Consider the following 12,875-nt stretch of genomic DNA (forward strand, 5'->3'; position numbering starts at 1 on the left):
AAGTCCAGGCTGGGTTTAGAAGGGGTCGTGGTACTAGGGATATTGTAGCTGATGTTAGATGGATCTTAGCTGAAAGCAGGGAATACCGGAAGAATGTCTATCTGTGTTTCAACTTAGTATACATTTATTATTTATTCTCCTTAGGGTATTCAGGAAGAACCAGACCACCAAGCCTGTGTACCAAGAACAGGAGCTCAGTGCTTAAGCATTGACCTACTCCCCTTGCTGTTGGAACCCACTTATCACTTGTCAGGGTAAGATGAGGCATTCTGTTTCTGTAGACTCGTGGCCTGGGGAAGTCTGCAGGGTAGTTCTATTCGGAGTCAGAATCAGCTCAATGACTATGTGTTTGAGGACTGCTTTTTGTTTTGTTTTGATGTTCCAAGGTGCTTAGATTTATATAATCAGTCTTTCAAGTAATGTTTGAGTGCTTAGTCATTCGCTCTACTTAGTGATGAAAGGTCACCTGGAGGCTAGACAGCGGTCTGCACACAGACAAACCCCTTGGGGAACATTCCAGTGTTGCAGCCAATCAGAAGAGAGCAAGATCACCGGACACTTTCTGCTTAGCACTAGACATTACACAACTCGCTTAAAATGTCCTGGCATGGAAAGGGGCATAGGGCATCTGATTAATGTCCTCTACAGGAAGCTGACCACTGAATAGAGAGAGCTGACCACCGAATAGATCAAATTATATCCCTCCTCCCGCCTTTGTTGTAACTTTCCTGCGTGGACACGTGTGACTTCCTATTCCTACTGCCTCCCTCTGGCCTGGGGGTGCAGAACCCACTGGAGAGCTGATAATAAATTTCTTTGTTTTACTTCATCTGGTTCTCTGCCTTTTTGCCTTTATACCTCACAAGTGACATTTGTACTTATAATATGAATTATGTCCTCCCAAAAATATGTCGACTTGGCTAGATCATGATTACAAGTATCGTGTGATTGTCCTGAATTTTGTAATCTGAGGTGTGATTAAATTCCAATTTATGTGTTTGAAATCGTGCCCTCTGAATGCTAATGAGGGAGCCCTGCCTGCAGTCCACAGGGGAGCAGCACTACTGACCCAGGGGCCACACCTCTCTTGTGGTACAAATTCACCAGCAAATAAAAGGTAGACAGTTTCCTCCCATTTAATTTACAGCCTCAGGAACTTATGAATCAGGTCTGACTCAACAGCAATTAGATAATAGACATTCTACTGAGGCAGGACTATTGTTAGAGTCACCTCTGATTCAGAGTGACCTTTTCTCTGCTGTGCTGGAAACCATTGTTGCAGTCACTGTGTTATGCCCTCTCACAGAGGGTCTTTCTCTTTTGCTCTCTACTTTACCAAGCGTGATGTCCTTCTCCAGTGACTGAACCCTTCTAATAAAATTTCCAAAGTATATGAGATAAACATTTATCATCTTTAAATCTAAGAAGTATTAGGGTTTCACTTCTTCCAAGATAGATTTATATTTTTGGCAGCTGCTCTATATGCCATATTTTTAATCAACACCACAATTCTTTTTTTGGGGGGAGGGGAGGGGAGGGTATAAAAATTTATTACACACACAGAATTTTACTAGTGTATACAGACAGGCTGGGACACAACAGACTATATAGCAGACAGCTAGCTCTTTGGAAAGTGGACAGGTTTGGGTGCTTTGGAACCTCATGCCACATTGATTTGTCACGCAGATTAGGAGGGAACATGCCAAACACCATGGGGCAGCAGGGTAGCAGTAACTACTCTGCCTACCTGCACTGCCTTCCCTGTCTGAGTTGGAGCTTCAAAGGATGGCACACTCAGAAGTGAGCAGCTGAAGGAAAGTGCTCATTTCAATGTACAAGAAAATTACTCTGATTAGACATTAAACTGTATTGAAACAAAATGGACTACAAAGCAAATACTACTCTATGTTGGGTAGAGGTAGGAGGAAAGAATGAGTCCTTCAAAGCAGGAGGGGAGAAAGCAGTTGGAGGAAGATCCCAAGGGGTCACTCACGCGGCTCCATTTTTACTTTTGGTGGTCTCAGGAAAGTTCAGTTTTTCTTCTTTTTCTTGCCTTTTCTGTTTGCTTGGAAATACCGCCAGCTATCCACATGACCATCTTGACTTTCCTCAAAGTTTTTCTACCACTCTCTCTCTCATTTGGCTTTTTCTTGGGCTTCAATCTCTTCTTCCCTTTCTTGCTTCCTTTCATTCATCTCTTTGGCTTCTATTTCTTTTCTTTTAATTCCCAATTCAGCAAAGAGCTTCATGATGTGTTTGTACATTGCCTGTTTGAACAGCTCAGAATCATATTCTTCCACATTTGTAGGTTTCCCTTCCTTCTTTCAGTGATTTTTTTCGCTCTTAAAGACCTTTTGTGCTCAATCAGCATCATCTTGATTTTTGTCAGGGTGTACCAAGATAGATAATTGCCAAAATCTGTTTTTTATTTCACCTGTTACTTCAGGATCTATCTGAATAACACCAAAGGGGTTCAATTTTAAGCAGGAGGAACCAGATGGGTCAATCTTTCAATCTGATTTTTGGATGTTAAAACCAAGTCTTTTTCATTTGCTTCATCTCACTGTAGAAGGTCATAAATGTGTGCCACCTCCACTGCCTGAAGCCCTGCTCTCCCTAGAAGCCCAACCCCACAATTCTAAATCATCGACTCATCTCTGGCCTTTTATTATTCACTATACAACTTTCACATGCATGTATATTTCTCCCTCTGCTGGAACAGGATCCTGATTGACCTTCCATTGTGTTTCCAGGCTGTGGATCTCCCAGGATGAGACTGCTGGTGGTTTGAACCTCCAGAGAGGTGCCGGCTTTGGGTTAGCAGCACACTCCCTCAATCACTAAAGTTCATGTTCCTTTTATCACTCACTAAGAGTGAGGGAGCAGAGCAGGGAGGATGCTCACTATGACTAAGATGAGCACAAGCAGAGAAGGTCCTTGGGCCGAGGCTCTCTGACCAAGAATCTCCTAGACCCTGGGGAAGACTCAGCCTTGCAGATCCCCAGCAGACACTGTGCCCACAGGTGTTGAAAGGACACAAGCACTTTCCACTAGAGCCAACAGAGATGAATACCTTCTCACTGAACATTCCCCTTGGACTTTAGGCCTCTGGTGACCTAGTGGGTAAGGACATGCACTACCAACCCATAGGCAGGTGGTTCATATCTAACAGCTGTTCTGGGGAGGAGGTGGGGCATTCTCCTCTGGTGTGATTTTCAGTCTCTGAATTTTCAGCTACGAGTTGGTTCCAACGTGATGGCACCTAACAACAACAGACTTCTGAACTGTGAGAAAATATGATTCTGTTTGTTAAAAATACATTTCACGTGTGCTGCTAATTTGTGTTGGTTGCCCCTGGGTCACCCAGAACTTCCTATAGCATGCTCAAAGCACTGACCCAGGCCTCACAAGGCCATATACCCGCCCCCCCCCCAACCCTCTACATCCCATTTTCTGCCCATAGAGGAGATAACTGAGGTGCTAGTGGTCATCCCAGCAAATGACTCTCCAAACTGCCAGAACTAAGTTTTTGTTGCATAGCCTGACCCAAGTTAAAGAGGACAGGTCATTAGGACTTGCCTGAGGACTCAGGCCAGGAAGGCTGAGTGGCTTCCTGTGACATCACAAAGGTGATTGCCACAGAGACCTGCAGACCTGCCCCATAGGGGGAGAAGGAGCTCCTACTGCCAAGGACGGTGGTGGCTACTTCCCCCACAGACTGGTCCTCTATGGAAGCCTTGGTCTGTGCATTCTCTGAGCTGCGCATAAGAGAAGGTGCTGGACTGCGGGGAAGAGAGGCAGGTGGAGAACAAAGGGATGCTCTCCTGTCTCTATTTAGACTCAAATACACCAAGATGGCCAGAGGGACATGCTGGATGACCATCATTCATGCTGCATGACCCTAGGATGGCCACATCCTCCTGGCCTTACTGTACAGTTTCTAAAATAGGACCAGAACAGTCTTTCTGGGTCAGGGGGCTAAAGGAGATGGCAGAAAGGGTACAAAGTCCTGAAGGGGTTCTTGATCAAAGTCATGACTTTCTCAGACACTATTGTAGTGAGGGACAGAAGAGGAACAATTAGAGAGAAAGAGAAGGGTCTGTGTATGTGCAGGAAAGGAAGTGTGAGAATGAGAGAGGTTGTATCTGAGAGAGAATGTGTATATGTGTGTGTGTGAGAGAGAGAAGGGTGTGTATGTGAAGAAGATGTGTGAGAGAAATAAATAGAGGATAAGTATGAGAAAGATTGTGTGAGAGAAATGGGTATGTGCATGGGTCAGCAAGAAGGTGTATGTGTGTATGTATATGTGAAAGGATGAGTTGGTGTGTAAAAGAGTGTGTGTGTGAGAGAGTGTATGTGAGGGAAAGAGGGTGTGGAAGAGAATGTGAGAGAGAAGGTGTATGTAACAAAGCATGTATGTGGGTGAGAGGGTCTGTGTAAGGGAAAGGGTGTGTAAGAGAGAAGATATATGTATGTAAAGTGGTGTATAAGAGAGGATATATATGTGGGAGAGAGGGTGTGTGTGTGAGAGGGTGTGTGTGTGTGAGAAAGGGCATGTGTGTGTGAGAGAGGGTATGTGTGTGTGAGAGAGGGTATGTGTGTGTGAGAGGGGGTATATGACTGGCAGAGGGTATGTGAGAGAGGCTATATATGTGTGAGAGAGGATTACTATGTGAGACGGGATATGTGAGTGAGAGGATGGGTATGATAGAGAAGGTGTGTGTGTGTGTGAGAGAGGGTATATGTGTGTAAGAGAGTATGTGTGTGTGTGAGGGAGGGTAAATGTGTGTGTGAGTATGTATGTAAGAGAGAGTATATATATATGACAGAGTGTGTGAGAGAAAGGGTATATGTGTGTGAACAGATGTGTGTGAGAAAGAGCATATGTGTGTGTGAGAGAATATATGGATGTGACAGGTTATAAGTGTGTAAGAGAGCATATGTATGTGGGAGAGAGGGTATAGGTGTGAGAGAGGGTATGTGTGTGTGAGAGAGGGTATAGCTGTGGGCGAGAGAATATATGTGTGAGAGAGAGTTTGTATATGACAGGGTATATGTTTGGGAGAGAGTGTGTGTGAGATACAGGGTATATGTATGTGACAGGGTTTATGTGTGAGAGGGTATGTGTATGTGAAAAAGGGTAGATGGATGTGAGAGGGTATGTGTGTGAGAGAGTATATGTGAGGGAGAAGATATATTAAAGAGAGAGGGTATATGTATGAGATAGAGTGTATGTGTGTGAGAGATAGGGTATGAGTGTTAGAATATATTTGTGTAAGAGGGAGGATATATGTGTGGGAAAGGGTGCAGGAGAGAGCATATAGGTGTGAAAGATAGTATATGTGTGTGAGAAGATGTGCATGAGAGAGTATGTGTGTGAGTGAGAATATATGAGAGGGGTGTGTATGTGAGTGGGCGGTGCAAGTGTGAAAAAGTGTGTATATGAGAGAAGGTATATGTGTAACAGGCTGTGTTTGTATGACAGAGGATGTATATGTGAGAGAGTGTGTGTGAGAGAGAGGGAGGGTGTGTGAGTGTGTGTCTGTGTGAGAGAAGATCTATGTGTGGAGACAGAGCTTATGAGTGGGAAAGGGTGTGCATGAGAGTATGTTGTGAGCTAGAATATATGCGAGGGGTATGTGTGTGTGTGTGTGACAGAGAGAGTGTGTGTGTATATGAGAAGGTGTGTGTATGAGTGTGTGTGTGTGACAAAGAGGGGTATGTGTGACAAAGAAGGGGGGTGTGTTTGAGAGGATATGTACATAAAGATATATGGTGAAAGAAGAGATCTGTGAGAGAAAGGGTGAGTGTATGAGAGAGAGAATGAATGTGTGACTGAAAGGATTTGTCTGAGAAAGGGTGTGAGAGAGTGTATGTGTGACTGAATGTATCTAACAGACAGTATGTGTAACTGTGTGTGTGAGAGAGAAAGAGAGAGGGAGGAGGATGGTGTTAGTGTGTGTAAGGGCATGTATGTGAGTGTTTATTAGAGAGGGTGTATGTATGACAAAGGATGTGTGTGTATGAGTGTGTGAGAGGGTGTGGAAGACGGTGTGCATGAGAGTGTATGTGCATGAGGGGTGTGTGTGTGAGAGGGAGGTGTGAAAAGTGTGTGTGTGTGTGTATGAAAGTGAGTGTGTGTGTGTGTATGTGTGAGAAGGTGCGTGTATAATGTGAGGGGTGTGTGTGAGTGAGGATATGTGTGAAAGGGGGTGTGTGTGTGTGAAAGTGTGTGAGAAAGTATGTGTGTGTGAGATGTGAAGGTGTGTGCATGAGGGGGGGTGTTAGGGAGGTTGTATGACAGTGTGTGTGTGTGTGTGTGTGTGAGTGTGTGAGTGTGAGGGAGAGGGTGTGTGTAAAAGGGTGTGGGTATGGGTATGGGGGATGTGAGGGGGTTTATGAGAAAGTGTATATATGGAGGTGTGTGCGCGACAGGTGTGCACATGTGTGTGAGGGGGTGGGTGTGTGAGATTGAGAGAGAAAGGGTGTGTGTGTGACAGGGCAGGTGTGTGTGTGAGAGTGTGTATGAGAAGGTGTGTGTCAAAGAGACAGAGAAGGTGTGTGTTTGAAAGGGTATGTGTGTGCATGAGAGATACAAGAGATACTGTGTGTATGAGAGAGGTGTAGGTATGAGGAGGTGTGGGAGAGCAGATGTGTGCGTGTTAACAGTGTGTATGAGAAGGGGTGTGTATGTGTGTGTGTGTGAGAGAGAAAGAGAGAGATAGATTTGACAGGTAAACTGAGGCTGCGCAGGCCAAGGGCCAACTGAGCCCGTCACATAAACTGCTCTCAGACTTGCGTCCTCCCTTCTTGTCTGAGACGTTCACTGTCCACTGGCCAACACTCTCCTGCTTTCCTGTCCACAGATACAGTGAGCTGGGCCCGAGGATGCCCCAGCCACCCCGACACGCCCCCCAACATCTATGAGGGGGGCCTGGGGGCCCAGCAGCAGCAGTGTCCGGGTGCCCAGGGGAGCAAGCCCAAGAACTTCAGGCTGCGCCACCTGCGCGACTTGACGCTCTACCTGCCGGCCCACAGGCAGCCCGCAGGCCAGTGTGAGAGCCACTGGCTGGGCCGGCTCCTGGCCGGGAGTGGCCTCCCACAGCCGCAGAGCAAGGCATGGGAAGACTGGCCACGAGGAGATCCGGGTCCAGAACACAGCCGCCACCCAGCCCTTCTGGAGGCCACGCTGCCCAGGGACAGCCTGGGAATTAGAGAGGAACAGAATGGAGGTGAGATTTTGGGGGGAGCTGAGTGGAGGAAGGATAAGGGGTGGGGCTGAGTGGAGGGGGATTAGAGGTGGGGCTTAGTGGAGGGGAGGACAAGGGGTGAATCTGAATGGAGGGGAAGGGGTGGGGCTGAGTTGGGGGCAGGACTTGGGGTGAAACTGAGTGGAGGGGGCTGGGGTGGGTGTGGGTGGAGATGAGGATGGGGGTTGCTGTGTGAGGCAAAAGGATCCTCTGGGAGTCAGAAAGCACAGCCTGCACCATCTGCTTCCAGATCCCTCCTCCTCCCGCACAGGTTTATTTTAAGGAAGAAGACACAATCTCCTTCCACTGCTGGGGAGAAAGGTGGCCCTTGGTCCTTGGCAGAAACTGGCAGCCTTTCCCTGGTCCCCACTGCAAGTGACTGCCCTCCCCTTCTCTCTCACCTCAGCCTCTGATTCCAGCATGAACTCAGCTAAGGGTGTCCTCTCCCAGCCCGGTCCCCCTGAGGGCTTGGGGCTCAGGCCCAAGAGGTCCTGGGGGGCCCTGGAGGAGTCCATGTGCCCAATGTGCAAGAGAACCCGCTCTGGTGCCCTGGAGAGGCCGTGAGTAGCCCACTTGACTGCAAGGCTAGTTCTCCCAGCTCCGGGACAGGAGGGAGCTCCCAGCAGAAGCCTATGGGCACCCCAGCCCCGACGAGGGACATGCATGGGGACAGCAAGACAGAGGAAGTCCCCCGGGAGGGGCAGGAGAAACAGAGGTAGAACTCTGTCCTGGCAGCCTACTCAAACTCAAATCAGCCACTGGTACCCAGAGGCAGCCCCTCAGAGAACCAGGCATTCCGGAGGCCTGCCAGCCTCGCGTCTAAGCCAATGAAATCAACAGCCTGTGCCTGTTGTCCTTTTGTCTGTCTGTAGTAGGTCAGTTCAATTAGACAGTCTCCTGGCCTCTGCTTCCCAAGAGGCAAGTCCCATCCCCAGTGCCCTACCTGCCCTTGGACATGGGACAGAACCAAGAGTCATCTCCAGAACAGAGGATCACATGGACTGTGATGACTTTGTGGAGGAAGCATCTCTGAGTGGGGCTCAGAATGAAAGGCAGGGTTTCAGCAGCCCCAAGCACAAGACCTGGTGGCCCCAGCAGGACTGAGCACTAGGGGCCAAATAGGGGGAGAAAGAGAATTTCCAAGCCCAGGTCGTCCTTGGCCCTACACCCCCCTCCCTTGACATGATCAGCTCCCTCTTCCTCTCCAGGTGACCTGAGTCTAGCCCCTCCCTGTGTTGCCCAGTGTCACTGCTGACCGTCTCTGTGGGGCAGGGCAGCACCCTGTGTATTGTATTGTTGAGCAGCATTCCTGGGCTCCAGCCACCAGATGCCAGTGGTGTCTTTTCCTCCAGACAATGTCCCGTGTTCCCTAGGACAGGCTGCACCAGAAACCCTTGATTTTTTGGTCACCAGCCCTCTGCCCCTGTAGCTTGGGTCAGGTTACAACTGAGACCACATGTTACTGTGTCAAGGACACCAGTGGCCACAGAAGAGCTGGACACCAGTGGCAAGGGACATTTTCACAGTGGACATCTGACCCTGGAGACTTTAGTCCTTAGCACAGCTCTGGGGGATGGGAGCGAAAGAGCAGTCTTCGGAGGGCATGATGGGTACGCGGGCACACTCAAGACGAGAATGGCAAGGCTGGAGCCAGGGCAGGTGTGTGTGTGTGTGTGTGTGTTGCACATGGGCTGCCTGGTAGCTCATCCCATTACACACCCCTAGGTGGGCATGAAAGACCTGGGAAACTGCACAGGAAAAGCAAAAGGGACGCCCGCTGAGCCACCAGTTGGGAGTGGAGTGATGAGGATGGGGTGACAACTGCTCGGGGCACAGTAAGATGGTACACCTCACTAGGTCCCACAGGAGATAGCAGCATGGCTTTGAGGGCACAGTGCTCGGAGCCTGCTGGGGCTCAATCTCCTCACTTATTGATGAAGATCTGAAACTCAAAGAGAACCACACACAGTCCCAGAGATGTACTTTGGTAGCCTTTCATGAGCCACGCACCCCTGCATCCTAGTCAGTGGGCAACTCCGCACCTTGCATTGGACCAGCCCTGGGTCTCAATTTGGCCAGTGAAATGTGGTGAAGTGACCTGGAGCCAGTTCTGGGGCATGAGAAGACTGTCACTGCCCAACATATGTACTGGAAATGTGATCACATAATGGGTCAGACCAACCTGAGGCTACCAGCGTGGGAAACCGTCTGTGGCCTGTGGAAGTCACAACTAGGGCTGAAGCCCACCTGATGGCCATCTTGGTCCCTCAGTCCCTAGTGAGACAAGTCCCAACTGCACACCTGTCAACTGATAGGAAGGCTGTTGCTTATGGTTTAAGTGAGGTATGTAATGGTGGGCTGTTAACCAAAAGGTCACAGCTGCTTCTCTGAACACAGCTGTTCCTCGGGAGGAAGCTGAGCAGATGGAGGTCGCTTTGGGTCAGAGTGGACAGCTGTGGATTTGTTTGGGTTATACATCCAAGGAGCTATGATGGTGCAGTGGTAAAGTGCTCAGTTGCAACCCCCCAGCCTGCTTTGAACAAGTGATAGCAAAGAAACGTGTGGAGCAGTTCTACTCTGTTCTGTGAGATGGAATTAACTGGCTGTGGGTTTGGTTTGGGGATGTTTATCTAGCGATAATCACACCCAGGCCCAGCCCCCTGGTGGACAAACCTGTAACCTTCAGAGTCCTCTCATCTCCCAAATTTTCCTCCTTAATACCTGGGAAGGTAGCCACAGGTGTGGGTGTTGGGGTACCCCTCTGACTTTTGGCTCCTCCTGGCCCAGGACCTCCTCCAGTTGGGGTTGTGTGTTGATCCCTTCGGGGCTGGGCACCGGTCTTGTTGAAGGGAGGAGACTGGACATCCACTTGGCTCCACAACCTGCTTCCCTCCACAACGGGCTGAGAGAAGGTGGCCTGGTTCTTGTGGTCCTGGTGAGACTTCAGCTGGAGCCTGTCCTGATTCTGCCTCTGCACTTGCCATGGCTACCTGCAAGCCAGGCTCAGCCCACCTGACCCAGCATCCTCACAGTGAACCTGGCCTGAAAACCAGATGGTGGACCTCCTGGCCCTTCCTTCACCAGCCCTGCAGCTCTCCCACCTAACTAGGAGAGTAAGAGTGGAAGACCCACAACCAGATGGATTGAGAAAATGACTGCTGCAGTGGGCTCAAGAGTGACAGAGATGGTAAGGATGGCACAGAACAGAACAGGATTCAGGTTGGCTGCTTGCAGCCCTTGGAGACCTGATGGTGCAGCTCCACTCCACACATGCAGGGCCCCAGATGGACACAAGGCCTTGGCAGCCTGCTGGGGTAGTCCCACTCTGCACATGCAGGGTGCCAGGGGCTGGGATGGACACATGGCCTTAGAGACCTGCTGGGACAGCTCAACTCCACACATGTGGGGCACTGATGGCAGCTGCCAACATACTACCACCTAACCAGAGTGGCGAGGGTGAAACATCATCTAGTTTTGGGCATACGTTCAAGAGCAATCAGTCCTTAGAGACATCATGTTGGGAAAGGTAGAAGGTTGGTAAAAGAGGAAGACCCTCAATGCGGATGGATGCAGTGATCACAATGGGCTTGGGTAGCACTGAGATGGTGAGGACGGAACAAGATAGGGCAGGCTCAGCCATGCTGTACAAGTGTTGTTCATAGGGTCTCTGAGCTGTAGTGACTTGATGGCCTCAAACACAGTAATGTATTGAGCAGGTTGGCGTTTTGGATCCACCAGCCGTTTGCACAGGCTCCTCTAGAGTTACAGCCTTGAGCGCCCCGTGAGGGCCTGTTACCTGGACCTGACTTGACGGCAGTAGGTTTGAGGTTTTGGTTTAGCAGAGTCAATAAGCCCTGGTGACAGTGGTAAAGCTTTTGATTATTAACCTAAAACAAAGGTTGGTGGTTTGAATCTAGTCACTACTCTCCCATAAAGCATTTTAGAACTGGAAACCCAATGGGGCAGTCAGTTTCACCCTGTCTCCTGGGTCACTTACAGGGGATCACCTTGACACACACACAGGATGTGAGGGAGACTCAAAGCAACTGCTGTCTGGAGGAGCTAGCAGCCCTGGGGCTGGCAGAGTTACATAGGGCATCACCAGTTCAAGTATGTTTATTTGTGGTGAAAGGACACACTACAATCTATTTAATGCTGGCTGGCCACTGCAGTGATAAGGGGGCAAAGGGAAGATAGGGAACCCGAGCTCCATGATGACTAAGGCAGAACCTTCTGGAAGGTTCTTCCCTTGCCTCTCTCCAGGGCAGACATAAAAATTACAGACAACCACTGATTCAGTATAGAGGAACATAGAGGTTGGCTTTGGTGCCCAGCCTACTCCAGCACGGAGGTCAGAAGCCGTCAGCAGGCAGCCTCATGGGTGTGGGGTAGGTGGGTGACCCCAGCATCAAACCAGTGGGCTGGGCATTGCCATGAAACCACATCTGCTCCATCTTCCTTCTCCTCTTGAGGACCCCCTGGTGGTGCCTTGTGACCTTGGGGCGGTTCTGCCCCAGTCCTAGCTGCTTCAGAGGCAGTGGGCAGTAGGGGCTCTGAGGGCAGATGGTAGAAAGAAGCCACAGAAGTGCAGGAAGGATACGGGCTGTGTGCTGTGAGCTCACTGCGGGCATGGTCAGGGTCCCCCAGGCCCAGGCAGGCTGGGAGCCCTTGGAGCCACGTCCTCAGCCCAGTTCCCAGCCACAGGTCTGTGAAGGGGCCTCCAAGATGCGATGGACAGCCCTCTCTCATCTCTGGACAGCATGCAGCAGTTGGGATGGCTGAAACAATCCTCGGTAGCCAAAGGCCTCAGGAGGTAGCCTACAGCTCTGGCTCCTTAGTGTGCACTGTCTGCTAGCCAGCTTCTCAGGAGGAGCTAGGCTGCTGGACAAGGGTGGGCATCTCCTCCACCTTGTGCCCTGATGTTCCGAGACTCTGCTCCCACCTTGACAGTCTGGTGTGGACACTGATGGTCCTCCCTCTGGGCAACACACCTGACAGTGGACAATGTCAAGGTGGGGTGGGGGTGGAGTGACGTGAGGCCCTCTCTGGCCTCGGGACAGAAGAAAAAGCCACAGTGAAGGCAGCATCGAGAGCAGGTCAGAGGGGGTGTGTCTGGAAGGTGGGGCCTGTAGAGGTGTGAGCAGGAGGCACCTGTGGAAGAGAAGAGGAAAGGGGTGAGGGTCATGGGAACCACCTCGCCAACCACAGGAGCTCACAGGACCTGGTTGGGCTAGAGCCAAGGGTGGCAGTTGAGCAAGGGCCTTGTCCTTGGCTTATTTGTGCCTAGTCCCCCTTTGTCCCAGCCAGAATACCCTAGAGCTTGGGGTACTGGTTCAATGGACCATACACCATTGATCCTTCTATGATTCGCCCCTGTGATCACCTGAGGTTCTAGCCCCAGTGTGACAGATGTGTCAGAGTGGCCAGGATTCTCAGTGTCCTGAAACTTACCGTTTTTATTGTGAGGTGCTGTTGAGTAGACAGTAATTCCCAGCAACCCTGTAAACTGACGGGAAGCTAGCCCTGTCCTGTGCCATCTCTCAAGCTCCACCGTGCCCAAGCTCAATCCAGCTCATCAAGGGGCTTCCTCTCTCCCTTTTCTAGGATGTCTCTCTCCAAGGGCTG

General features: G+C 50.2%; 1 protein-coding gene across 1 annotated transcript; it reads left to right on the forward strand.

Annotated features, from left to right (window-relative positions):
* The first annotated feature begins 3,728 nt into the window (after nucleotides 1-3,728).
* LOC102873975 (chromosome unknown open reading frame, human C16orf90) lies at nucleotides 3,729-7,814 on the forward strand. The gene is made up of 3 exons (XM_006897437.1): nucleotides 3,729-3,774; nucleotides 6,867-7,232; nucleotides 7,657-7,814. The coding sequence occupies exons 1-3, from the start codon at nucleotides 3,729-3,731 to the stop codon at nucleotides 7,812-7,814; spliced, it is 570 nt and encodes a 189-aa protein (XP_006897499.1).
* Nucleotides 7,815-12,875: the final 5,061 nt, after the last annotated feature.

The sequence above is a fragment of the Elephantulus edwardii genome, unplaced genomic scaffold, assembly GCF_000299155.1.
Source record: "Elephantulus edwardii isolate Elephantulus edwardi_28Jun2011 unplaced genomic scaffold, EleEdw1.0 scaffold00209, whole genome shotgun sequence".
In the NCBI taxonomy this organism is placed as follows: Eukaryota; Metazoa; Chordata; class Mammalia; order Macroscelidea; family Macroscelididae; genus Elephantulus; species Elephantulus edwardii.

Bases quoted from the DNA above. Each gene is read 5' to 3' on its own strand.
- LOC102873975 (XM_006897437.1), top strand. From the start codon at position 3,729: ATGGAAGCCTTGGTCTGTGCATTCTCTGAGCTGCGCATAAGAGAAG. The intron at 3,775-6,866 runs GTGCTGGACTGC...TCCTGTCCACAG, and splicing joins TGAGCTGCGCATAAGAGAAG to ATACAGTGAGCTGGGCCCGA. The intron at 7,233-7,656 runs GTGAGATTTTGG...CTCTCACCTCAG, and splicing joins TAGAGAGGAACAGAATGGAG to CCTCTGATTCCAGCATGAAC.